The sequence below is a fragment of the Cyrtonyx montezumae genome, unplaced genomic scaffold (assembly GCF_038088225.1).
Source record: "Cyrtonyx montezumae isolate F1298 unplaced genomic scaffold, pur_monq_1.0 scaffold_15, whole genome shotgun sequence".
Classification (NCBI taxonomy): Eukaryota; Metazoa; Chordata; class Aves; order Galliformes; family Odontophoridae; genus Cyrtonyx; species Cyrtonyx montezumae.
Window position 1 is genome coordinate 7,891,119 of NW_027071881.1, and position 23,457 is coordinate 7,914,575.

Genomic DNA, 23,457 nt, shown 5'->3' on the forward strand with positions numbered 1-23,457 from the left:
ATGTAGATGCAGATATGAGGAACTCCTCTTATCTCTTTGTGTTTCACAGATCACAGCCTCGGTGTTTGTTTAGCTCCTTTTTACACGTAGGACAGGTCGGTGGAGTTGATTATTCTTTTATTAATCTGACTTCTACGTTTTTGCTGTATAAATATTGATGCGATAGGCAGCTTTATCTGCCTCCTCCAGAAGGGAAAACAAGCTGGATTGCCCCAGGTCCATATAGCCAGTATCTGATCTCTAACTTCTGTCACTGGATGCTAATGATGAAGTACTGTGGAAGGGTATATGTTTTTCCTCTCTCAAAAAAATCTATCCGAGATTCCAACTGCAGACAGGTTTAGTTTTAAAGCTGGTGGCCATGGTGAAGTAGTTTTCTACTTTAAGTATTTATGCACCCCCACATCTATAGATTCTTTCATAAACAAATGGAAGAATTTTCTGATTTTGGCGTAGCTTGACCAGTATCTCTGCAGTACACATCTGAAGGCTTGTACCTTAAGGCAGTGCTGCTCTGGGTACTTCTGCAGTGGCATTGTCACTTTGGTTGGAAAATGTTCCCTTTCTTTTTTTTGTAGTTATTGGAGAAGAATACCTCTGCTTTAAGTTTTCTATCTTTTATCGAGAGCAAATAATTTTATAGAAATACAGAATTGAAATGGTTTGCTTTTAATAAAACTTAGCCACTGTGGTTATAAAACCATGGCAACCTTCTAGAAAGGTTGGTTTTTGATCTCTTTATTTGGAGCTAAAGGCATCTGTGGCTTTCAGAAGTGCTGTGACTACTGCAGGCAGTGTTACACCTTTGAGGGTTACTGTAAAAATCAGTTGGAGTTTATGACTTTCTCAATGTTCTTATCTTTTTAAACCTTTTTCAAAGCAGAAGGTAACATTTTTAAATTGGAGTAGTGGCTGAGGTGTTTCTTGAAGCCAGTGTTGCATCAGTGCAAAGCCTTTTAGGAACAACGTTTAAAAACAACGTCATTTGTCCTGTTGTTAGAACAACTGTTGCAAAATGGTTGCTTGGTTGGTCATGATGTTTCTCTATAACTTCTACTCCACATAAATGTGGGGCTTAGCATTAGCACCAAGTATTAGTGATAACTGTATCACTGAATTCTGCAAATCCATGGTGCAACTTGAATTGAAATGAAAAGCCAAATACGTGCCTAGAGACCCCGCAGAGTAGGCAAACTGCTTCTGATGCACTAATTGTCAGCATGTTAATGTGCTGTTCGCTGTTTCAAAGAGCAAAATAGAAATATCAAGGTGCAATTTGCAGTTCTCTGTGTGAGTACAAACAGAGTTGAGCATTGCCACGTATGTAACATACACCACATGTCAGCTGTTTCCTGCCTCGCCGCTGACAAGAGCCCCATTCATAACTCTTCTTTTTATCCTTTTGGTGAATAAGTAATTATTCAATATCGGAGGCAGGATATTTGGAACTGGCTATTTAATGTGGCAGCACAGGGTAATGAAATCTGCTGTTACTGGCAACCTGAGAGGGGAACGTAACAATTCCAGCATGGGTGTAACTGTATCTGCTTTGAGGGCCTGTTTATTTGGCACATCAGTGAACCTTTTATCCCAGTGAGTGACAGCCCCAGAAGGGTTACATTTACATGCATCCTATCATGTATTGTAATATTTAATGGTGGACAAGGCTGAGTGGAGCTGAGGGTAACGTGAACTTGCTTTGCCTCAGAGTGGAGGCTAAAAGACAGCTTGATCCGCAGTTGTGGTGTAACACACGGCATGACTAGCATTTGTTTATAATGGATAATCTTACTGATTACAATTAAAAAGGGAGGGAGGAGTATTGGAGCTAGCAGCTACATGTTAGAACTTGCACTGGCAAGCTGAAAACCAAGTACAAGTCCTTGTGCACTAGGAGAATTCCTTATTTTTATGGGAGATGTACATAGGCACTGTTACTCATGAGTTTCTTGTTTTCTATGCTTCTTTTCATGCTAATAATTACAGTTTGGGGACAGGTGTTCCCATATCTCATATTATGGCGGGCATTCAAAAGATGGTGCTTCTCAAGAATTAAAAAAATGCTTTCAACAAGTATTTTATGGGGTCCACTTACAATTATTCCCTATTTTGCCTTCTTCATAATTACTAGAAGGCATTTCACAAAGTAGCACGTCAAATTTGTTCCTAACTGAGTCTGTATGAGGTAGCCTGTTTTTTTTTTTCCTGCAGATTTTGTTAACCTGTCTGGGTTCCTTTTACATGCTTTAAGGAAAAGTGCTCTCAGTATTTCCAGGCGTCAAGTCCCAAAGTTTTCTTCCTTTAAGATGCCAGATGCTTCTTGTTTTCATAAGTTCATAAGTTCATAAGGTTGGAAAGGACCTATAAGATCATCTAGTCCAACCATCCTCCTATCACTATCTCTACCCAACTACTACTGTGAGTTTTGTAACACTGGTATCCTTCTGCCCAAGTTTAGATGTCAGAAGTTTCCTTACAGTGTTCATGTGTGTTACCTGTGTACATACTCTATGGGAGCAGTGGTTTTCTCTGCCATTGGGTTCTGATAAAATTGTATATGGTGATCGCAGACAGTATTCTAAAATTGTCAGGCATGAGAGGATGTGATGTTTGTTCTTTAACATTTCTTAACGTTGATAGGCCAGTGTGATGATTTAATGGGATATCTTGAACTATCCCAGAGGGCTGTTTCTAAATAGACCGTAAAAAGATTTGGCTTGTTCATCTTGCAGTGGGATTTTGCTAATTTTTTTGTTTTGTTTGTTTGGGTTACAGCATTTCAGCCCTTGCACGGAGTGTTCCTGTTCTTCTGGAAAAGAAACCTGTAAAGATGCTGGTAACACGAAGAAGAAAGCAAATGGAGAACAATCATTCATTCCCAAAATATTTTTTGGAACGCGAACGCACAAACAAATTTCCCAGATTACCAGAGAGCTGAAGAGAACAGCGTATTCCAGTGTCCCCATGACAATTCTCTCTAGCAGGGATTATACCTGTATTCATCCAGTGGTGTCCAGTAATAGTAGTAACAGGAACGAGCTGTGTGTAGAATTACTGGAAGGAAAGCATGTGAGTAATTTTGAGCATGTGACTATAAATGTATTTGAGTGAAAGGTAGTGAAGTTCTTTTTATTCTTTATGCCGTGTTGGCTAAATGCTTCTGGTAACTAAGATTAAGGTACGTTTCAGTTGACTGGTGCCACGTGTCAGTGCTTTCTGTGTTGAAGAATGGACGTTGGAAATAATCTTTATTGCTCATCCCAGTTGTGAACTTAGTCATAATTTCAGCAATTCTATTCAGAATATTTTCCTTTGAATTATGAAGTTACACATTCAGGACTGCTTGCTCCACACTATATTTTTGTGACCTGTATCTGTAGTCATTAGTAATGTTGTCTACAATGTGTGGAATAAAAGAGCTGACTTTATTTTTGCAAGCATTTAATTTCTTGTATCATATGCATAAATGTCAAGAACCTCTTGTTTATTGAATTGACCACAGATCCAGCCACACTGATCTCTTCAGGATGTGCTTTTCATTATTGACCATCATAAAATAAAGAGACTAAAAAGTAACTGCTAGAAATGTTTTCAGGAAATAAAGTCAAATGTATTGAACAACTGAGGGTTTTAAGCTTGCTTGTTTTTCATTATTTTTGTAACCTGTAATGTTCTGTGCTCATTTACTTTTAGGGCAAATCCTGTCTTTACTATCATGGTGTTCATAAACTCAGTGAACACTACGCCCTGCATTCTGCACAGAACACGTACCAGGCTTGGGACATTGAGGATCTAGTGAGCCTGGGAAGGAAACTCCGTGCCTGTCCATACTTTGCAGCCAGAGAACTCATGGTGGGGGCAGATATTGTCTTTTGTCCTTATAATTACCTCCTAGATCCACAGATACGAGAAAGTGTAAGTATGTTTGGAAGAGGGACACTGCAATAGGTGGAAGTTAAAAAAAGAAAAAAGGAAAAACTGTAATGCTCAGTGGTGTCATTATCAACTGAAATCCTGTTTGTATCCAGATATACTCTGCAAATAACTCCTGGGTTAAATCATTTTCTTCTTTCACTTTTTTTTTCTTTCTGTATTCTGAGTGATGTTTCCTCTGTTTCTATAGCTTACCTAATCAGTCACTTTTCTCTTTTTTTAATCAACCTCACAGTTTTTGGGCTCATGGAAAGCGTTTTTGAATAGAATCCTCTTAGCTGCTACTTCTCATTCTTGCATTTCACACTGTTTTACTAGGTAATCATTTTATTTTTCAGATGGAAATTAACCTGAAAGGCCAAGTAGTCATTTTAGATGAAGCCCATAATATTGAGGACAGCGCTCGGGAGGCAGTGAGCTACAGTGTTACAGAGAGTCAGCTCAATGCTGCTCGAGAAGAACTAGACTTCATGGTCAATAACAACATCAGGCAGAAGGATCATGAGCATCTACGGGCTGTGTGCTACTCTTTGACAAAGTAAGACAGTTCTTTTTAATTGCTTTATGGCAATTAGTATTTAGAAAGTGACTTTTAGGCTCCTTTTGTCTATCCTTAAAATGTTCATAATCTGCTTTAGTAGGAATCTCAGTCATGTGCAGATGCTTCATGTTTGAAAGTGAATTTATCACTCATGCCCTTTGTTTTCCCTGCAAAACTTGGCTCCAACTTCAGCAGAGTGTTAGAGGTCTGAAAACCTGCATACATACAAGTTTGCAGTAGAGACTCACTAAGTCTTTAGAGGATTCAGTCAGCAAACTCTTTGCACAAGCACATCCTGTCCTTTTTCCTGATTGTTCTCAGGCACGAGTTGTCTGCACACTGTTACTGGTCATTCTTTCTCCCTGTTATGTCAGCAGAATTTGATTTTAATCATTTGCTTTTGTACTGAATTTGAAACCAAGGATGAGCTGAATCTCTTAGCACCTGCCCTGTTGGAACACAGGTGTCACAGAGTTCAGTGAACAGAGAAATATGAGTGACTGAGAGTGTGGTTTTGGGAGCTAGAGTTGATAAGTAACGCAGAGAGAAGCTGAGAAAGTAGAAAACGTTTTCCTCTCCTCTGCTTTGTTTTTGTCCTTGTTCACGTAAAGGACAATGTAGTAAGAGGAAAAAAGCATGTAAAACCCAGAAAGCACAGAGAGGATTGGAAGAGGGGATCTCAACAGAAGCTGAAAATCTTGAGAGGAAGTGGAATGGAAACCAGTAGACAAGGGGCAGAAGCTTGGGAATAAAACAACAGGGGCACAAGGGGATGTTTTCTGTGGAGTGGGAACACAGGAAAGTTGAACCACGTGGCCTTGAAGTTATCTGAACTCTGATGCAGTGTGTGTCAAATCGTTCTGTTGCATTAGCCTCTGCTGGAATACATTGTGCAGCACGCTGCAGCAGGTAGTTCATCGCTTTCCTGTCCTCTGTCCTGAGAGTTAATGTTTGTGTCAAGGAAATGGCTTCTGGTTTTCTCTTCTGCAGAAGCTAATTCTCCTACGTTAGATATTTCAAATGCTGTATTTTAGTACATGGTTGGAGATTTGATTGCCCCAAGCCTTTAACCTTATCAGAAAAACAAAGGTTGACTGTCTTTGCAACTGCCAGCAGTAGGAAAGGCAGTTGGAAAGCAGAGGACAGGGTGTAAATGGCCAGTAATTGGTAATGTGCTGTTGCATAAAGTGGCTTTGCCAAGTGCATGGGTAATTAGAAAAATCTTATTTCATCTGGAAGGGTCCTGAGCCCTCATTCCAGACAGCACTTAAGCAATGGGCTTAGTGCCACTGAAGTGCTAAAATGACCTTTCTGAGGAATGTGAAGATACAGCAATGGAGGTATACTAGCAAGCTCTTCTGATGAGATGCAGGTTTAAAAGGACAAATTGGTTGGTCAATGGGAGGACAAGTCAGTCACTTGTTCAGTGTCAACAACAGGATTTTCTGGTAGGAAGGGAAGGGGCAAACATGCTTGAACTGAAGGCACTCTGTAACACATGCTGAATCTTTTCCTAAAAATACTGCATATGATGGTTTCCACTTCCATACTGTAGATGTCTGAGAATGAAGCTGATTTTATTTATACTTATGACTTCCCTCTGAAAATAAATACTTATTTTAAATAGATGAACAGGTATTTCAAGGAAATATTTCACTGTTAGATTTAATAGGATGACAGTTCTTGTTTTCTAGAATTTGCCCATTTTTGTGCTTTTTGTATTACATTAGGAAGTTGTTTGTATTTGCATTTATAGCATAACCATTTTGAAAGTATGTGATTACATTTAAGGTTTAGAACAGGGAAACAGAAGTTTTACATTTCCTGAAATGCTTTATCCATTTATTCATTTTTGTCATGCTGGCCTCTTCCTAATTTTAGTCCCACGTCTTTTTGATGTTACGTTTGAGGAATTGGGGCTGAGTAGTGTGTTTGTGAAATTCAGCCTGTGTTAGTGATCATCATTCCTTAACAAGATAAAGCAAATTATGGCCAAAGAAGTGATTGTCCTGGTGGGATTTATGGAGATTGTTGTTTGTAACCTGGCAAAAAGAAAGGTGTTTTTAATTGTTCTGTTGAGCAGATGATTTGCAGTGACAGGACAGGAAATCTGGAGCTGAAACAGTTACTAAGCCTTGTTGCTTTATTTGATAATGATTAACTGATTTTACAGATACATATTTTGAACTGTTGTGGAAATGACAGCTGTCTTTCTGATGCCTCCTGCTGGTTGATGAGACAGACAGCTTCGGCATTTCCTGAGAAGGAAGGAACCTGACCGCTTTTCTAGACAGAGGGGGAGAAACTTGTAATACTGCAGAGATGATGAAAGACATATTTAGGTAGTGAAAATTTCAGCTGTGCCTAAGTAAGATGATGTGCTTGTTTTAGGTTCTGTCATGAATTGCACTGTCGGCATGGTTATAATTCCACTTAATTATCAAGTTGTAGCAGAGTTACAAATATCTGCATTGTCCCACCCTCCCTCATGGTGTATAGACACAAAAAGGAGTCACCTCATGCCTCAAGATTTCTTTCTTTTAGGGAGGTTTGTAATTGAGAGGATGACAAACCAACTTGTATTAATGAGTGCAGCAGAAACCTTTCTTAAATGAGCCTGACATCTTTTATATCATAAGAACAGATTATATTTTAATCTCTCTTCCTTACTGTAAAGGTAATAGCAATAAAATATAAATGCACAGGGACAAGTTTTCTTCTCGTGTCATTGAGCTGCATCAAGAGCAGCTCAGTTCAAGAAAGAACAGCTTTATCACGGTCATCACAGAAGCGTGGTGCAATTCAAGGTTCAATTTATTTGGTACTCAGAATGTATTTCAAAGTTTGTGCTGAAATTGGTTCTGGTTTCTTTCTTTTATAGCTGGCTACGGGAAAACTCCAGTCAGCTGGTAGAAACAGGGTATGAAACCTCCTGTAAGGTTTGGAGTGGAAAAGAAATGCTCAACCATTTGCATGAAATGGGAATAACCAGTATTAGTTTTCCTGTTTTACAGGTAATGTTGTAAGCTATATAAATGAGTACCAGAGTTGTTAAACATCTTAAAATACCTGTAAACTAAATGTTGACACATCTGTTACTTTACTGCCATTTTGAAAAGCTGTCTAAAAATTATACACGATGAAAACCAGGAGTAATCCATTTGAGCTACTGCAACTTGTGGAAAATCCATGTTTTAAAGGTTAAAATTGATCATGTACAATTACCTTAAATAGAGCCAGTTAGTCACTGATAGCTTTGTCTGCTCAATCCGTCTGCGTTTTTTTATTGACTGTTGAAATGTACTTAGAGTGTTTTCAATCCTATCCCTCCTTTTTGTGTAAGCCAAATATGTTAAAAGCTCTGTTAGTTTTCCTTTCCAATTCTGTCTTCAGTCAGACTTTATAGGTGTCGTAGGTGAACTTCCAAAGCAATGCATTCGTTGTCTTGCATCTGTATTAAGTTCGCTTTTGAGAAGGTAAATCAGAAGTGTTAATGTAGAATTTGTTTGCCTGTCATAGAGACACCTTTCTGCTGCCTTGGAAAAAGAAGAAAAGATATCTATGTTTGGTAAAGAGGAACTTGTCGAGATTCCTATCGTGAGCTCTGCCACTCAGATTGTGCTGAAGGGGTTATTCATGGTTCTTCTATGTCTTTTTAAAGATAACAGCAGGTCAGTGTAAATACGTAGCCCGAGCTGGGTGGTGGTGTTCAACTCAGCTGCGTTGCCAAACTGTCCTTTTCATTTGTGCAACACTTCTGTCATCGTGTCTGGACTCTGAGGAAAAACTAACGTTTTAAAAAGCTTTGGGAAATTTAGTGATGTGGGAAGAATTCACTGAGAATTAATTTAGATACTACCAAATCATGTTGTTTTCACTCAGGAATGAATTCATATGTCGAAGAAATTTATGTGAAGGTTAGAGATGAATTGTTTTGATGTGTTGCTAAGTCAAATGTGCACGGGTTTTGTTTTTCTGCACAGCACTTACTATTTGACTTATTTCTACTAATTCCAACAGTTACTTATGCCTTCTGATTTAAACCTATTTTTTTTTAATATTAATTACTGTGAAGCTTCGTTATTTATTCAAAAGGGGAACTGTCAACTCGTGAAATTTTACATCTCTTGCAGAGTTACCTTTTTCTAGTGAAGGCTTTACACCCTGCACAATCCACAGCTTTTCTGTTTTCAGATATTACAGCATATAAAATTATTTTTATACTTAAATAGTGAGGGCATTGCAGCAACATATTGTCTTTTCTTTTTATGAGCTTAATGCCTGCAGTTTAACAGTTTTAATGTTTCTGTGCCTCTTCCCAGGTTTGCAGATGATTACAGGGTTGCTTTGCAACAAACTTACACTTGGACAAGTGAAAACCAAACTGATGTTTCAGATACCGGTGCTTTCTTTACAAAGACCAAACATAAAAGGAATTCACGGCATAAAACTGTAGTCCACATGCTGAATTTTTGGTGCTTGAATCCTGCTGTGGTAAGCTGAGCACGAAGGAACTGACTTTAATGTTAGCAAATACACAAAGAGGATCGCATCTGTTTTCTGAGTTCCTGAATTTCTCTCTCCAACTTAGGCTTTCTCAGACTTAAATGATGTCAGAACCATTGTTCTGACGTCTGGTACGCTGTCTCCAATGGATTCATTTTCTTCTGAACTTGGTGTGAAGTTTTCTATTCAGCTGGAGGCAAATCACGTTATCCGGAACTCACAGGTAAACTGCAGAGTTGTTCCCTGCTTTGAGGTATAATGCTGGCAGTTGTGAAATCAAAGTAGCTTGCAAATAAAAATGCTGACAGATGCATTCAATGAGTATGAAAAAACGTACAGATCTGGCTGGTACTTGGAACTGTGCAATTGTAATGTAAACTTTCAGTTTTGCCCCCTGCATTCAAAAATTGAATGCCGTGCTATCTGATAATTCAGTTTTATCTCAGTTATTGCACTCTTCTGAAGTTTTAAATGCCAGGACTTATTTCCCTAGAGAGTTATCTCAATATTTTAATTTATCTTTAAAGTTTCATTGTTTAGCATAACATAATTTAGCACGTTTTGTGTCACTTGCTTTAGTATTAACTTATTAAATGTGAAATGCTGAAGGTTTGGGTTGGCACCATTGGAGTGGGCCCGAATGGTCGGAAGCTGTGTGCCACGTTCCAGCATACAGAGACTTTTGAGTTCCAAGATGAGGTGGGAGCACTTCTGCTTTCAGTGTGTCAAACAGTAGGCCAAGGAATTCTGTGCTTTTTGCCATCCTATAAGGTAAGGAGATCTTTCTTTGTATTTTTCCTAGTTTTTACTGTGAGTTAATAACTCTGTGTGTTCTTTGTATACTGTTTGATGGCAGTGTTCATCCAGTTCATTGCTTTCCTTGTTTCTTGTTTGCTTTCACTGCACTGAAGATTGTGGTATATTTTTTCCCGAGTCTGGTGGGAATTGCACAGTGGATCAGCTGAAAGGAATCAAATTTCTCAATTTCAGACTATGTGATATCAAATTTCACTAACAGCAGATACCTAATTATGGTTGCTTTGTACCTCACAGAAGTTCTGCTTTCTTCTCCGTTAGTTCTTACTGTCATTTGTGGTCAGCTCTAGGGAGCAGCAGTATTAACCTGCAGTATTAATCTGCTATTCTTGCCCACATTTCAGGTAATATTTGCAAGAATTTGACTTCTTTTTCATTTTAAATTCTAAAAAATCTTAGCAATGTTGAGTTTGGGTTTTTGTTTGTTTAAACAACCAGCCAAAATAAAACCATTAAGGCCACTACTGTACAAACAAAAAAAAAAAAAACCCAACCCAGTCTGAAGGAAAAATAAAGATTTCAGAGCATTTTGCTCATCTCTGGGGTTCCTTACAAGAGAATATTTTTTCAAATGAAAGGAGACTTGTCTATTATTTATTTTCAAAGGTTTCATGTTCATTTGATCATTAAACTGAATGACAAATGATAAAACCAACAAAGGTTAGCAAAGCAAGGGCTTTTCTTCTTTTTTCTCTCTGAGTGTCTTTAAAAGATTCCAGTCATCAGTGCAGTTACTGGCAGTAACCATTAGGTGACCACATTAGACCAGGTAATGTACAGTCAGTGAAAAAAGCAGATTACTGGCTATAAATTTATTTAACGTATCTTGGAAAACTCTGTGCTTATACTCGAAGGCAACAATCTGAAATCAAATTTTGCATTCGTTTCATTTTCTTAAGGAATTTGAGGACCTGTTTCAGTTCTCACTATCATTGCTGTTCTAATTAGTGTTTAATGTTAAGCAGCATGTGGTACTTGATCATCTTATGTATGGATCTGGCAAATGCTTCAGGAAGTTTGTATGAGAATAGCAATCTGAATTGAAGGTATGGAGAGACTTGGTAATGACATTTAATAAAGAAGGAAAGAGGCTGTTGGACAGCTCTGGTACCCTTCCCCCTCTCACTGCTCTTATGCTTTGCTAAAGGTCACCCAGCTAAACACGTTGAGTGTTTTTTCTTTGTGGGAATACTTCCATGAACCCAGCAAAAGTATTGATAAATATAAATTGCAGACAATTGAAGGATGATATTTTCAAATCACATTGCCAATATTTTTCTATGGATGCCCTTTTTCATTCCACCTCTTCTTCTATTCTGGATTGGGTTGCCTTTAAATCTAAGAGATTAATTTGCTGAAAATACAGAATAATGTAAGCATAAGTATATTAGTACAGGGAAAATAAGATATTTTTCTTTCAGCGTCATACAGAACATGATTTACCTGCAAATTTGCATTTCAGAACTGCTTATCAGAGATTTCCATGGGGACATTGCACCTTTTCAGGAAATTGTTCAAGCCCATTGAGTTGGAATTAACATACCTGGTCATGTACCTCACTACTTTTCTTCTAAATAAAAGGACAAGAAAGAAAGAGGCAGATATTGCATCTTATGTTTTAATAAAATAAGGGTATCGTTCCTTTTCTGCAGTGAGAATGGTACTTTTATGCTTTCTAGCCTTAATCACTGGGAACAGAAGGAATAAATGTGTACCACTACCCACAGGAAATAGAGATAGAGAAACCAGTCTGCGTGGCACTGTGTGTCATGATGAACAGTGCTGGGAGCATAGAGTGATGAGTGGTGTTCTCTCACTGCTGGTCCTCTTAGACAGGACAGCATCATTATTCAGCGTCAGAAATAAAATAAATAGATGGCAGAAGTAGAACAAATTAAACCATTTAATCTTCTTCCTGCTCTGGACGTTAAAGGGCTTTTATAAGTAAAGTTTATTTTATATTTTGCCTGGAATTTCAGGTGGTGCTGTAAATGTTAAAGACGTAATGCACCAATTCCAGGTGAAAGTGATGACCCATGTATTCATGTCAGAGCCTGTGAAACTTGAGCAGAAATGTAGTGATTTGTTTCAGACTTCTGAAGTGCTTAATAGAAATCCTACTCAACAAGTACAGGTGCCAAGGTTCTTGAAAGTTTCTATGTGCAAATAAATGGAAGGCAAATAAATTTTCTAAATGTCACAACTTTAACTGAATCGTAAGAATAGAGAACGAGATGCTTCTTATAGAACATTAGAAATGAGACCAGAGTATGGTGCTATAGGAGCTGGCATGTAAGTCAAATACTCCAAAAAACAGTAGTAGAGAAACTTGCCTTTATCTTAATTAAGCATTTGACTGTATATGTACAGCAAATATCTGAGATGAGCAATACAGTGGAGAAAAATGTATGCACGAGCAGAAAGCAGTGCATCAGGTGTCTTCACATTTCATAGTTTTCTGTTATAAAGATCTGTGATGCCGTATTTCATATACAGAGTAGTCTCTAGTAACATTATTTTTTGGTAATTAACAAAGTTCCAGCATGTTGACTTTTTCTTTTTAATAGAAACTTAATCTATTGAATTGCAAACCAAGATATTTTTTAGGGCTACTAAAAAACACACTGTTGATACCGTGCAACAAAAATGCATTTATGTGGAAATCAGTAGCAACTCCAGGAAAAACACTCTATAAAAGAGAATTTCAGAAGGTGAAAAGATTACTCAGAAATCTAAGATGCTTTTAAACAAGATTAAGATAAGGACCATTAAGGTTCATGTCGCCGACCTGTCTGCATTAAGATATATCTTGCCTGGTGCCTGCATCTTAGATGATTCATTCAATATGTGTCATATCAAAGTCAAGGTATCCAGCGAGGAGAAAAATGCTAATGCTTATAAATTTTAGTGATAATCCATCATGATGAATTAACTGACCTTTCTTTAGTAGCTCTTTTACAGAATAAGCTCTGGACAATAATGTTAATGTTTCTTTTTTTCCTCTTTTTTTTTCCCTTAAGATATTTGTTAATTTATATCTGCTAATTACTGACTCATAACGTAGAAGTATAGTTTTTAAACAGTTGGTCGAAAGGCTTTGAATGATTTGGTTCTTAAGATCTTTGCTTGAGAATCAAAGATTTTTTTTTCCTACTTTTTCTCTACACTTTAAGAAGTATTGTCCACCACTGATTCAGATTAATCATGTTTCTTTTGTATGTCCTCTAATGCTTGAAGTCAAATACCAATTTTAATTGATAGTTGTGTAGTATCGCTGTGTGTTTCATGTTTTGTGGCCTCAAATAGATTTGTAGAGGAAATAGCTGGGACAAGGAGAATTCCAGGAATACAAGCCTAAGAATATAGAAATATTAACTATATTCTCTCTTTTGTGAACCCCTAGGAAGTGGCTGAATGGCCTAACTCTGCAGTTTAAATATCACTTGCTGTACTATCTATGAAGTATTTATATCCAAATGTCTGTAATGCTGATTTTTCTTGTAGCAGTTGCATTGCTGCGTGTTTTAAAATGCAGGTGGCAGTGGATGGGGTTTGCAGCTATGCTGCTGTGTGAAAGAATTCCACCCTTAATGAGTTTTAACCTACGGAAGTCACTTCTTTTCACTGGCAAAAATAGAAGCTGAATTTCGTTTAGGAGTTTCTATGGATCCTGATAATTTTAAGAGCTTCCAGATCCTAATGGAAGTTCTATTGATCTCATCCTCTTTTCCTGAGTGACTTGACTGGTCACCTCATCTTCAGTAAGGACAGACAGAGAAGGCAGCCAGCTAATCCATTTGAACTGAAACACCTATGCATTTCACTTTGACTCTTCTCACATTCAAGGTATCAGCCAAAGTAGCAGTGCTGATACAAACAAGTGTTGTTTTCCATTCTTTGGATGTACTCTTCGTGGCAGTGTTACGTGACTTCAGGTAAGCACACCTCAACGACATCGCTGAGCAGTGCAGAGCACAGCAATTGGTCCAGCCCAGACTGTTTTCAACTGACAGACTCTTTGGATTCAGTGGAGGTAGTTACTTGGGACCTCCCTTTAACCTCTGACTTTTGCACTTTCCTGTTGCAGAGCAGTGGGTCTGCAATGGCTATGAGTCCAAATCCTGGGATATTCTCTCTCCTAGCCTGGACATAACTGTGCCACCCCCATATATGACAGGCTGAAGGAGGGATACAGTTATAGTATTAATTCTGAATATCTGTCTCTTCTTAGTTGAAGACCTATTTTTTATGGTGGGTTTTTGGTTTTTTTTTTACTGAGATTTGTTTGAGGTTGGTAGAAAAAAAGTTTTCTAAGAAGTTTTTGTCACAGTGGAGGAAAATGAATTGGACCTAACACTGAAAAAAGAACAGAAAATGTTCATTTCTAAAACTTTCCTGAAATGCAGTTTTGTAAACAAATTCTAAGAAACCCATTTTTGCTATCATCAATAAGAAAAAAAAATGCTGCTTTCTGACAACGTGTATTTATTTAATAAATTACTTCAATACATTTACAAAAGATGGTAGTCTGTTTGGCCAGGCCTATTAAAAGCATTAAGATTTGAGCACTGGCTGTTAAAATGAGTAAATGGCAATATCACAAAGTTAAACAAATGCCAAAAAACATTTTCCAGAGTACCAGGATTGTAACAATACCATTAATGAGGGCAAAGAGGTTTTAATGCAATTTGCACGTTCTAAAGTTTCAAAAAGAGGTTTTGAGTTAGTGCATTATTAATGTTCTGAACATCTGGAACTGTGTAAGAGCCATAGACATTGAGCAAGTGCAGGGTTTCCCCACTAGGTCTGATGCTGACTGATTTCCTCCCTAGCGAAAGGCTTGTTTTAAGAAGTTTGAGACAGTAAAATGACAATATCCAGATAAGAGAGAAACATTCCACAATGTCTTTTTGTTTGTAGCGTGCGTGGAGGAAAAATTGGAGACCATTAGGTTTGTGCAGTTAAAAGGTGAATTTGAAATTAAAGAGGAAAATGGTGATTGGCACCCAGATGGTGCTCTGAGGTGCAGTTGCACTGACTGCACAGGGATTACCTAGTGCCACTGGGTGGGCTCCAAAAGGTTGCTTACGTTTTTCTGTTGGGTGCATTTAGGGCTGCCTTTAGGTGTTTACAGAGTCACAGAATTGTAGGTGTTGGAAGGGTTAGGGTTCAATGTGTCTACGGCTATAGTTATGACATCTAAAACAAATATCCAGTGTCACGTTCATTGGGATGAAAAGAAAGGAGGCCTTTAAGCAGGCTGGCATATCAGAGATAAGTTATGAAATAATTGTAAATTAATAATGATACTCACTTTCTGCAAAGCATTCACTTGCTGCTCTCAAGGGAAAGGCATTCTTTTACTTCAGAAACCTTATTTGTTTGAGTTAGACAGCTGCAGTGCTGCTATTACAGTATGTTACAAACTCTAAAACCAAGAAAAAGCTTTAGGGAATAGGGTTCTGTCATCCTTGCTGACGCAAATTATGTGCAGGTGTCTAACAACTGAAGTATGATGGAGGGGTAATTAAATGAGTGAGAAGCACTCTGTGCCCTGTCCTGGCTACAGTGGCTCTGTGCAGTGCCCACTGGAAGTCACTAAGGTTTGTTTCAGGGACTGCAGACTGCTGAGGTTGGTCTCGTGACACCGAAGTGACCCTTTTGGTGTGGGTTTAATTTGAGAAGGACTTGCTTCCAGATTCTAAAGCTGTGTCTTTTTGCCTTCCTATGGTGAAAATATTAGCAGACTGATTTCTGTGTAATGGAGCATAACTCTGGGAAAATAAGTGGTCTAAAAAAGCTGAATTGAAATGACTTAAACAATGCATTTCAACATTTGTACCTAATAAATGTAGATGGAATTTTCTTTTCTTGTTGACCACTGTTTTTTCATAGCTTTTTACTCTCACTCTGTTCTAGTACTTTTCTTTCTGATCTTTATCTCAACTTCCTCATGTTTTATGGTTTTTGTTGCTCCCATTAATCATGTACAGTATCTTTACTTCCAGTTTTATTCTCAACGTTTTCATCATTTAAAAGCTTAAATATCTGCAATATAAACTGTTCAGATATTGGAGCCCTTACATTCATCTGAAAGGACAATTTTCAGACTTGGTGTGCATTATCTGAGGTGTCTTCTGAGAGCTACAGTGGCTCCTTAAACCTTAATGCAATTTCTGAAGTCTGCAGTTTCAGTTTATCATACAGACTCAAGCACAGAGGTTTGTGAAAGGCACTGCAGGTGATGGAAGAGTTCAACCATTGCATCCCAGAACTCTTCACTGAAGACTGCTGAGGTGATACTGCCTCAAATAGGAAAGAGCTGTAGCAGGAGGGATATTGAAGGTTATACAGAAAGAACTAGAGTAAGGATTCTTCTATAAGCAAGTATGTAATTTTTGCCTTCAAGTTCTGGTGCAGGCCTCCCTCTTTCATGTCATCAGTTCAGTCAAGCTGTTGTGCCAAACTCGGTGTGGGGATGGAGCTGGTGGATCACACCGTGGCAGGATCGTTTCTTAGATGCTATGGCAGAAATATTGCCCTGGAATAAGAAGACCAGTGTCGTGTTGAATTACACTCAGAATGAATAATTGAAGAGCTGTAGAATAACTCCTAAACTTTCAGAGCTGATGCTTGTTTTACTGTAAAGATTTATTAGAGTGTTTTCATTTAGAATTTTTTAACTTTTTGAATTTTTGGAATCCATTGCTTGGTTACTGATGGCTTTTGACTTTGTGGTACTTGCAAAGCAGGCAAAGAAAAGATGTGTGTCAAAGATAATGGTACAGTTTTCAGGTTGATAGCTAACAATCTGAATAGCTGCAAAAGATTTCTTTTTTAAAGTAGTATGATCAGATCCTGAAGGTGCTCTGGTAATGGCAATAATTTTCCTGATGTCTGGGGAAATAGAAATAATCCAAGTGTGAGATGATCCAACAGCTGCTGACCAAGGACTTTTTTCCTCCTTGTGATTGTTTTCCTGCTGCTCTAAAGTACGTGTGATTCAGATCTCTAGAACAATGAAAAGGGATTTCTTCTTTATTTTTTTTCCTCTTTTCTAGTTAGTTTTCTTCTGGCCTTGTGAACTGAGCTGGCTCATCAGAAGGTCAGGTAAGTGTCAGAGATGGCTCAGGGGAAGAGATCATGTAGTGTACTCATGGATGTGAGTGTGGTCACCCCTTCTGTGGCTAGAGCTCAGCTTCAGATGACACAGTGTTCCTTTTATCGTTCCTTTTTCAAACATTGACCTTAATATGAATATCTGTAAAGATACCCATTTGAAAGTTGTGATAATTTTATGAAGTATGATCTGTAATAAAGTTGTTAGGAACTAGAGGTGTTCTCTCAGACTGTCTTCACTGTGTATTAAGTGGAGAGTTACTCAGGTGGATATTCTGGGTGAGTGGGAATTTGGGTGAAGTGATATGAAAGAAATGAGGTGTTCTGACTTCAGTCTGTAGAAACCCACTTACATGAAGGAGTGAGAATCCCAGGATGAGTTTAAAGAGCAGTGAAGATTGAGCTGTAGAATAAATGGGTTTCCACTCTCCAGTTCCTCTTGCTTTCCAGAATCTGAGTGCCCCGTTATTTTCTGAGTTCAAAACTTGATAGCATTTTCTATGTGTAATCCAAATAATTTTGCTTGGGTAGCAGGGAGAAGGAACTGGCTAACACATTTTTCACTGAATCCTGTTGGAAAATTGCAACAGGAGCCATTTTGGTTACGAAGCTATCCAAACAACTGCTGCTTTCCGTGAGAAGTGGGGATGAAATACCCTCAGTTGTTCTTCATTGAGCTTTTCTTTTCTGTAGTATCTTCTCTCCAGAGTAGTGCCACAGTAAATACCAAATATGTGTAGGCAGAATAAGAATCTGAGCTTGGGAGGTACCTTCTGGGTCAGGGAAATCAGTATTGCAAGAGACTTGCAATTATGAAGTGCCCTCTGGCACTTGCTTTTTACGTGGAGCAGATATGCTTTCTGATTGCATGTGATAGCGAATAGAATCTGCAGCGACAGTCTGTGGCAGATTATTGGGAATAATGCATAAAAAAATTATATGATGTACTGGTAGATGAGTGCTTTCCTTGTGCATTTCACACCCTGAGAGCAGTGCAGTTTAATATTTTATTGCACTGTTAGTTTAAATATCCTGAGCATACAGCATCAGGAAAATAAACTAAAAATCTATTACTGTTTCTCACTTTTGAGCTCTGGCTTGTCAAAGTGCTGCAAGCTGAACTGTTGTATCTCGTTAACACATGCTCTCATTTCTGTTGTAATTAACAAGTTTTTTTCCTACCATATTTTTTTCCTACCCATTAAGTAGTAATTACACTGGAAATGATTTTCTGCAGTCAAGGAGTCACTGCACCCAGTTTGTGAATGACGGAATCCAAATAATAAGTAACAGTTACACTCAGAATTGTTTTTTCCTCAAGAACTTGAAATGAAAGGAAGAGAAAGTGGGGTGGAAAGAAGTAGTAGTTAATGTTTTTATGCGTATTGTTCCTTATTTTTTTTAAGAAGGTGCACCTTGCACAGGTTACACTGCTGGTAATGCTATTCTATACCATTGCAACCTGCAGAATTGCTTATGAAATCGTGTCTTAGAAAAATCATGATTTAGTTGCCAACTAGGTAAGAAAGTTTATGAGAAACCTCTGCTCTTCTGTCTGTAGAACCTTGTCTTTTCTCTCATTTGTTATCAAAATGCTATGTACTTAATTAACTGTGCTATAATGCTTTAAAATTTTCTTTTGTTAAAGTCATTGCATAACTTCAGAGTGTAATTCTGTATTGCCATCTCTACAGAAAGTTGTGTCACTCTGCATCTTTGTGTTTTAACATTCGGTTCATGCTTTGACTCAGATCTGGGGTTGCACAGATCTGTCGGGACGCAGTCCTCTCCCAGGGGAGAGGTTTCAGATGGCTCTGAGAATCAAAGCTGATGTGGTTCCATGTTTGAAATTAAGGAACAATTTTTCTTTTCCATAATCACTAATGCAGAGCTGAGTGCTGTGCATACATTGCGTGGCTGTTGCTGAGAAATTGTCCTTTTGCATGCTGTGATTTGCTGTCTAATGAGGGAAAAATGACCACATTTTTTTTTCGGGTCGGTTCTCCCTCGTGGCCCCACGCCTCACTGCTGCCGAGCCACGCTCATCCCTTCCTCCTCCTCGGGCTTGGGAAAAGAGGTCAGGGATGACCGAGTGCGATTCGGGGCTGGTGAAGAAGAGAAGAGCAATACAAGATGCTGACCTCATTAATGAGCAGTTCAGATTTCCTGTTTGATTCAGAACCGGCATCTAAGCAGTTTCTTTATATGCAGATTTTCCTGGAGAGTTTGCTATGCATGGAGGATTGTTTTTTTCACTGGGAAGTGTAGTGATAGCCTAGGGTGGATGTACAAGCACTTCTTGTAACACAGAAAGCTGTTGTCTTGGTTGATTTTAAAACCACAGGAAACAAAACTGTTTTGAACCAGGTTGGTTACAAACAGCTGTGACAGAGCTCAAAGCCTCCAAATTGTTCTGCGGTGAAAACAAGATGTTATGTTTTAGAAGAAGATTTTATGTATTTAAAAAAACAAAACCAACACCTTCTTTAACTGTAGGAGTAACATATTAACCGTGTTATTCTAGAGCCTTTGGCGTGCAAAACATTTCATTTTTCATTACTGTTGTCGCCGTTCACATATTCCATTATTTAAGGAGGTTATTGAAAAATTGATGGTATGTTGGTACCAGAGAGACATCCTGTAGGCTGCAGTGTTGATTTATGGCACATGGAACACAGTTCAGTGCTTCAGTTTCCTGCTGGTGAGCGGCACTTTGTCATTGTCCCTGAAGAAAAATCATACCAGTGAAATCCCCTGTGTTTCCCCCAGGTTGAGTGATGCATACTTTTCCTTCAAATATGATTATGAATTATTCACCTTTTATTGTGCCGGAGTGTGCACATGGTGATCAGAATCTTGTTCTTAATACAGAGTTTTTCACCATGTTCAGGGGTTAGTTAATTATGTAGTTGAGTTGTGCAGCAGCTTTTGTCTTTTTTTTTTTTTCCCCCTTCCTTCCCCATGCATGCCAGCCTGCATGGCCAAGCACAGGTTTTACCCTGTGTTTCCTGTCTCAGCACACAAGACTTGGTCCCCAGTGCTTGTTTTTTCCTCTAATGATTGTATAAAATTGTGCTCAGGGCAGTAAGCATGGTACTTCTGAACTTAAGAAGACACATTTTCTGCACCAGTTCTTGGAAATCATAGACACCTGTGAGGTTTTATTCTTCAAGCTGATCTTCTGTTGTAAAGATAGCATGTCAGATGTAACTGAAAGGTCTCTTGAAATAGATCACGCAGTAGTGATATGGATTTGCTATTGAGGACAGTTTTCTCCTGGGAGATGTGTAGAGGAAAGACTCAGAGGCGCAGAGCAGCTGATAAGGAAACTCAAAGCCTGCGTGATCTTTCATCGTAACTCTGGGAAGGAATGTGAAGTGCCAGAATAAGTGTGAGAAATAGGTCGAAGTCTCTTCACAGCTTTCTGGGTTCTGCCTCCAGCCTGCTGGAGTCTTCCTGCAGAAATGGGACTCTTCATGGAGAAGAGACTAACCTACCCAGTACTGATCAACTTCAGCAGTTTCAATTTGGGAATCAAGACTGACAGTGCAAGCTTGAATTTGTAAAGTCACTTTCCTTCTAGCTCCTTTTGCTTTAAATAGATGCATTCCTATTTGACTTTGTGTTCCTTAAAACAAAGAAATTGAAGTTTCTGAACTTATTGTGTTCCCTGGTTTAATTCTTGGGTTTAAAGTAGAATGCTCTTTTTTCTGGCAGAAGAAATATGCTTGGTAATATTTGCTTGTATTTTCTGTTTTACAGTTAAGGAGTGTTTCATTACAGAGGTTCTATGACACTTTGAGATAAAAACTGATCAGGAAATAGTATTCTGTAAAGGAAGGCTGGTTAAAAACAACACTTTTCTTCGTTGCTGGTTATAGACCCATGATGATAATAAATAGTTGGGGAAACATGCAGTAGAAAAGAGGCACAGCCTCTCTTGAGCAAGAATAGCATCTGTGTGGCCTGTTTCCATTAAAATTCTGCATTAAATAAGTTTACTTTTGGCACATAAAGTAAACAGTACTTCTTCATATGCATTTATATGTGCATTTGGTACTTTTCTCCAGTTACCATTAACAGTGGCGAATTGACGTTCAATTCTGAAAGCAGATTTTACTTGACAAGTGAAATATTTGGGACACAAATATTTTATTGCTCTCCTTCAATTTGAAGCTTGAAGTACTTCTACTTTTTATTTTTGTGTGTATAGATAAGTTATTATTTTCTATCAGCTTAGTCATTCAAAAGAATGAGTTTTAAGTACCTCTTCGTACTGTTTTAGCTACGTTCCATACACATGAAGAGATTTCTGTGAATCTATTGCTTAACCTTTCATGAAAATCTAATTGAGTGCGAACAACTGCTTGAATAATTCAATGGGCTGCGTTATTCTTGGCTGGTGCAGCCTCAGCCTCGTGCAGTGCAAGTGACTGGGTGTCATGCAGAGTTGAGCTTTTTTCTGTTTTGGTGATGGATGTGATTAAGAGTCAAATCACGGTTGAAAAATCACACAGAGAAGAAAAGGGAAAAAATATGAGGTGTGGATCAGCTCTGACAATGCAGGAGAAATGACTCGTGGCAAAGAGGTGCACACTCTTCCACCCTCTTGTGATATTTTTTGACGATATTCCTCCACGTTGTGTTTATTTTCTCTTCATACACGTTCTGTTCTTATTAAAGGATGTTCTGCTCTTTAGAGCAGGCTTTATTAATAGTTCTGGAGTGATATTTCAGAATTCATTTGGAATACCTGGATGATGCTCATTGGAGTTTCTCGATCAGTTGATTCAGATGCTTTCTTTCTTGTTCCTGGAAGGAAGCTCAGCTCATTCCTTTCACCCAAAACCCTTCCATGCAGTTGGCCATCTCTTGTCCCTTCAGTTCTCTGTTCCCATTTCATTACTCTGTTTCCTTTGTATTTACTTTTAACCTTCAGTGGCTTTTTTTCTTTTAAATGTAGAAATAAAATGAAACTACTGTTCCCACGCCACCACAGTGACTTTGTAAACTGTCGTTTACCCCAAACTGAAGGTTCCTAATAGGTCCCAGAGGTTCATTGTCATTCAGAGAAATTTTGAATGAATTCTGCCAATTCTGTACTTTTCCAGAACATCGTGAGTTCTCGAAGAAGCATTTTTAATAGCAGCCTGTAATGCCAGCATGCAAGTGATGTTAAAGAAGTGGGTGGAGTCTGGCAAAGGATGATCTCCAAGGCTTCTTTGAAATGACATGGATTTGAGACCACTAGTGTTTAAGCAACATAATAAATGCATTCATTTAGTGCATTTATTTTGGGATTATCACTAATATAGAAATGGCTTAATTCTTTCTAAATAGTAGGAGAACGTTTGACTGGGTAATTAGGCATCATGCTGAATAGAGGAGAGCTTTGAGAGCAGTAGGAGAGTGGTTTGAAGGAAAAGTTAGAGCTGTAGTTAAGCAGTCGATTCAGCAAGCTGTGCCTCGTCCTCAAAGCTTATTAAAGGTAATGCAATGCCTATGGAATTAGATACATTATAAAAACATCTGTGCCTTGAGATCATCAGAGGATTACTTTTGTGGAAAATATGATGTTCTTTATCCTAATAGCTTAAATTTGCAGAAGGATCTGTCAGCCTATGGATTTAGGAAAAAAAAACATATATATATTTTGCCACTGGCAGGAAGAGGATGCAGCTGATGTAAATGCAGTGTGAGTTATCTGGTGATGTATGAAGCAACCTGTGCTGTTTACCTGCAGATTGCCCATGCAGTGGGAAGCATTTTGTAGTATGAGAAAACTGAGTTTCATTTTAATGCAATTTCTTAGTTTTTGGTACTGCAAAATGACAAGTGCATTACTGAAGTAGTCCTCAAAAGATTATGTAAATATACCTCATTATACCAACGCCACATCTTTGTATGTTGCTTACACATGGGTGTGAATGCTAACTCTGTTTTCTGCAGGTGATTGCACATCTAGTCCTAAGCCCTCTTGGTTCTACCAGAGCGGAGCCGGGCGATGGAAGTCCTGTTGCTCACCCTCAGGGTTGGCTGGAGATGCCTGCTTTCCCTTTCTGAAGTTTTGTGCTGACTGTGTGTAGAACTTCTGTTTGACCCTTCAAACACATTTCCAGCCCACTGGAGACACACTTTGATTTGAAGCAGTGCTTATTCAAAAAGAAAATTCTAGTAGCAAACACATGAAGAGTTCTGCATGGGAAAAGGCTTTTAGATCAATGTTAGTCCCTTGAGAATCTCTGACTTTTTGCACTAACAGTGGTGCCAATACTGTGATTTTTATTAAGAAAAACGTAATGGCTGCTTACTTTTTCTCCTCAGCTACCCTTTGTATCCAAATAACAAAGAAAATGTTAAATATCAGTTGAAAGTTTTATCATGAAAATGAATTACATACAAGTGAGATGAAAAGATACTGAAGTTTGGGAGAAGCATTTTTTTGGTGTTTAATCCCAGATTGAAGGGGGGGTTATGAGAGATTTGTGGGAATTTTGTGCCCCTTGAAATACCTTTTGTTCAGCTGCCATTATATAGACATG

General features: G+C 38.3%; 1 protein-coding gene across 1 annotated transcript in view; it reads left to right on the forward strand.

Annotated features, from left to right (window-relative positions):
• Positions 1–23,457, forward strand: part of BRIP1 (BRCA1 interacting helicase 1) — a 46,519-nt gene that overhangs the window by 4,414 nt on the left and 18,648 nt on the right. The window contains exons 6-13 of the mRNA XM_065732060.1: positions 2,776–3,069; positions 3,694–3,915; positions 4,272–4,471; positions 7,356–7,488; positions 7,994–8,145; positions 8,797–8,968; positions 9,066–9,203; positions 9,590–9,751. Of these exons, the coding sequence (XP_065588132.1) occupies positions 2,776–3,069; positions 3,694–3,915; positions 4,272–4,471; positions 7,356–7,488; positions 7,994–8,145; positions 8,797–8,968; positions 9,066–9,203; positions 9,590–9,751 (1,473 nt within the window). The remainder of the gene's footprint in view (positions 1–2,775; positions 3,070–3,693; positions 3,916–4,271; positions 4,472–7,355; positions 7,489–7,993; positions 8,146–8,796; positions 8,969–9,065; positions 9,204–9,589; positions 9,752–23,457) is intronic.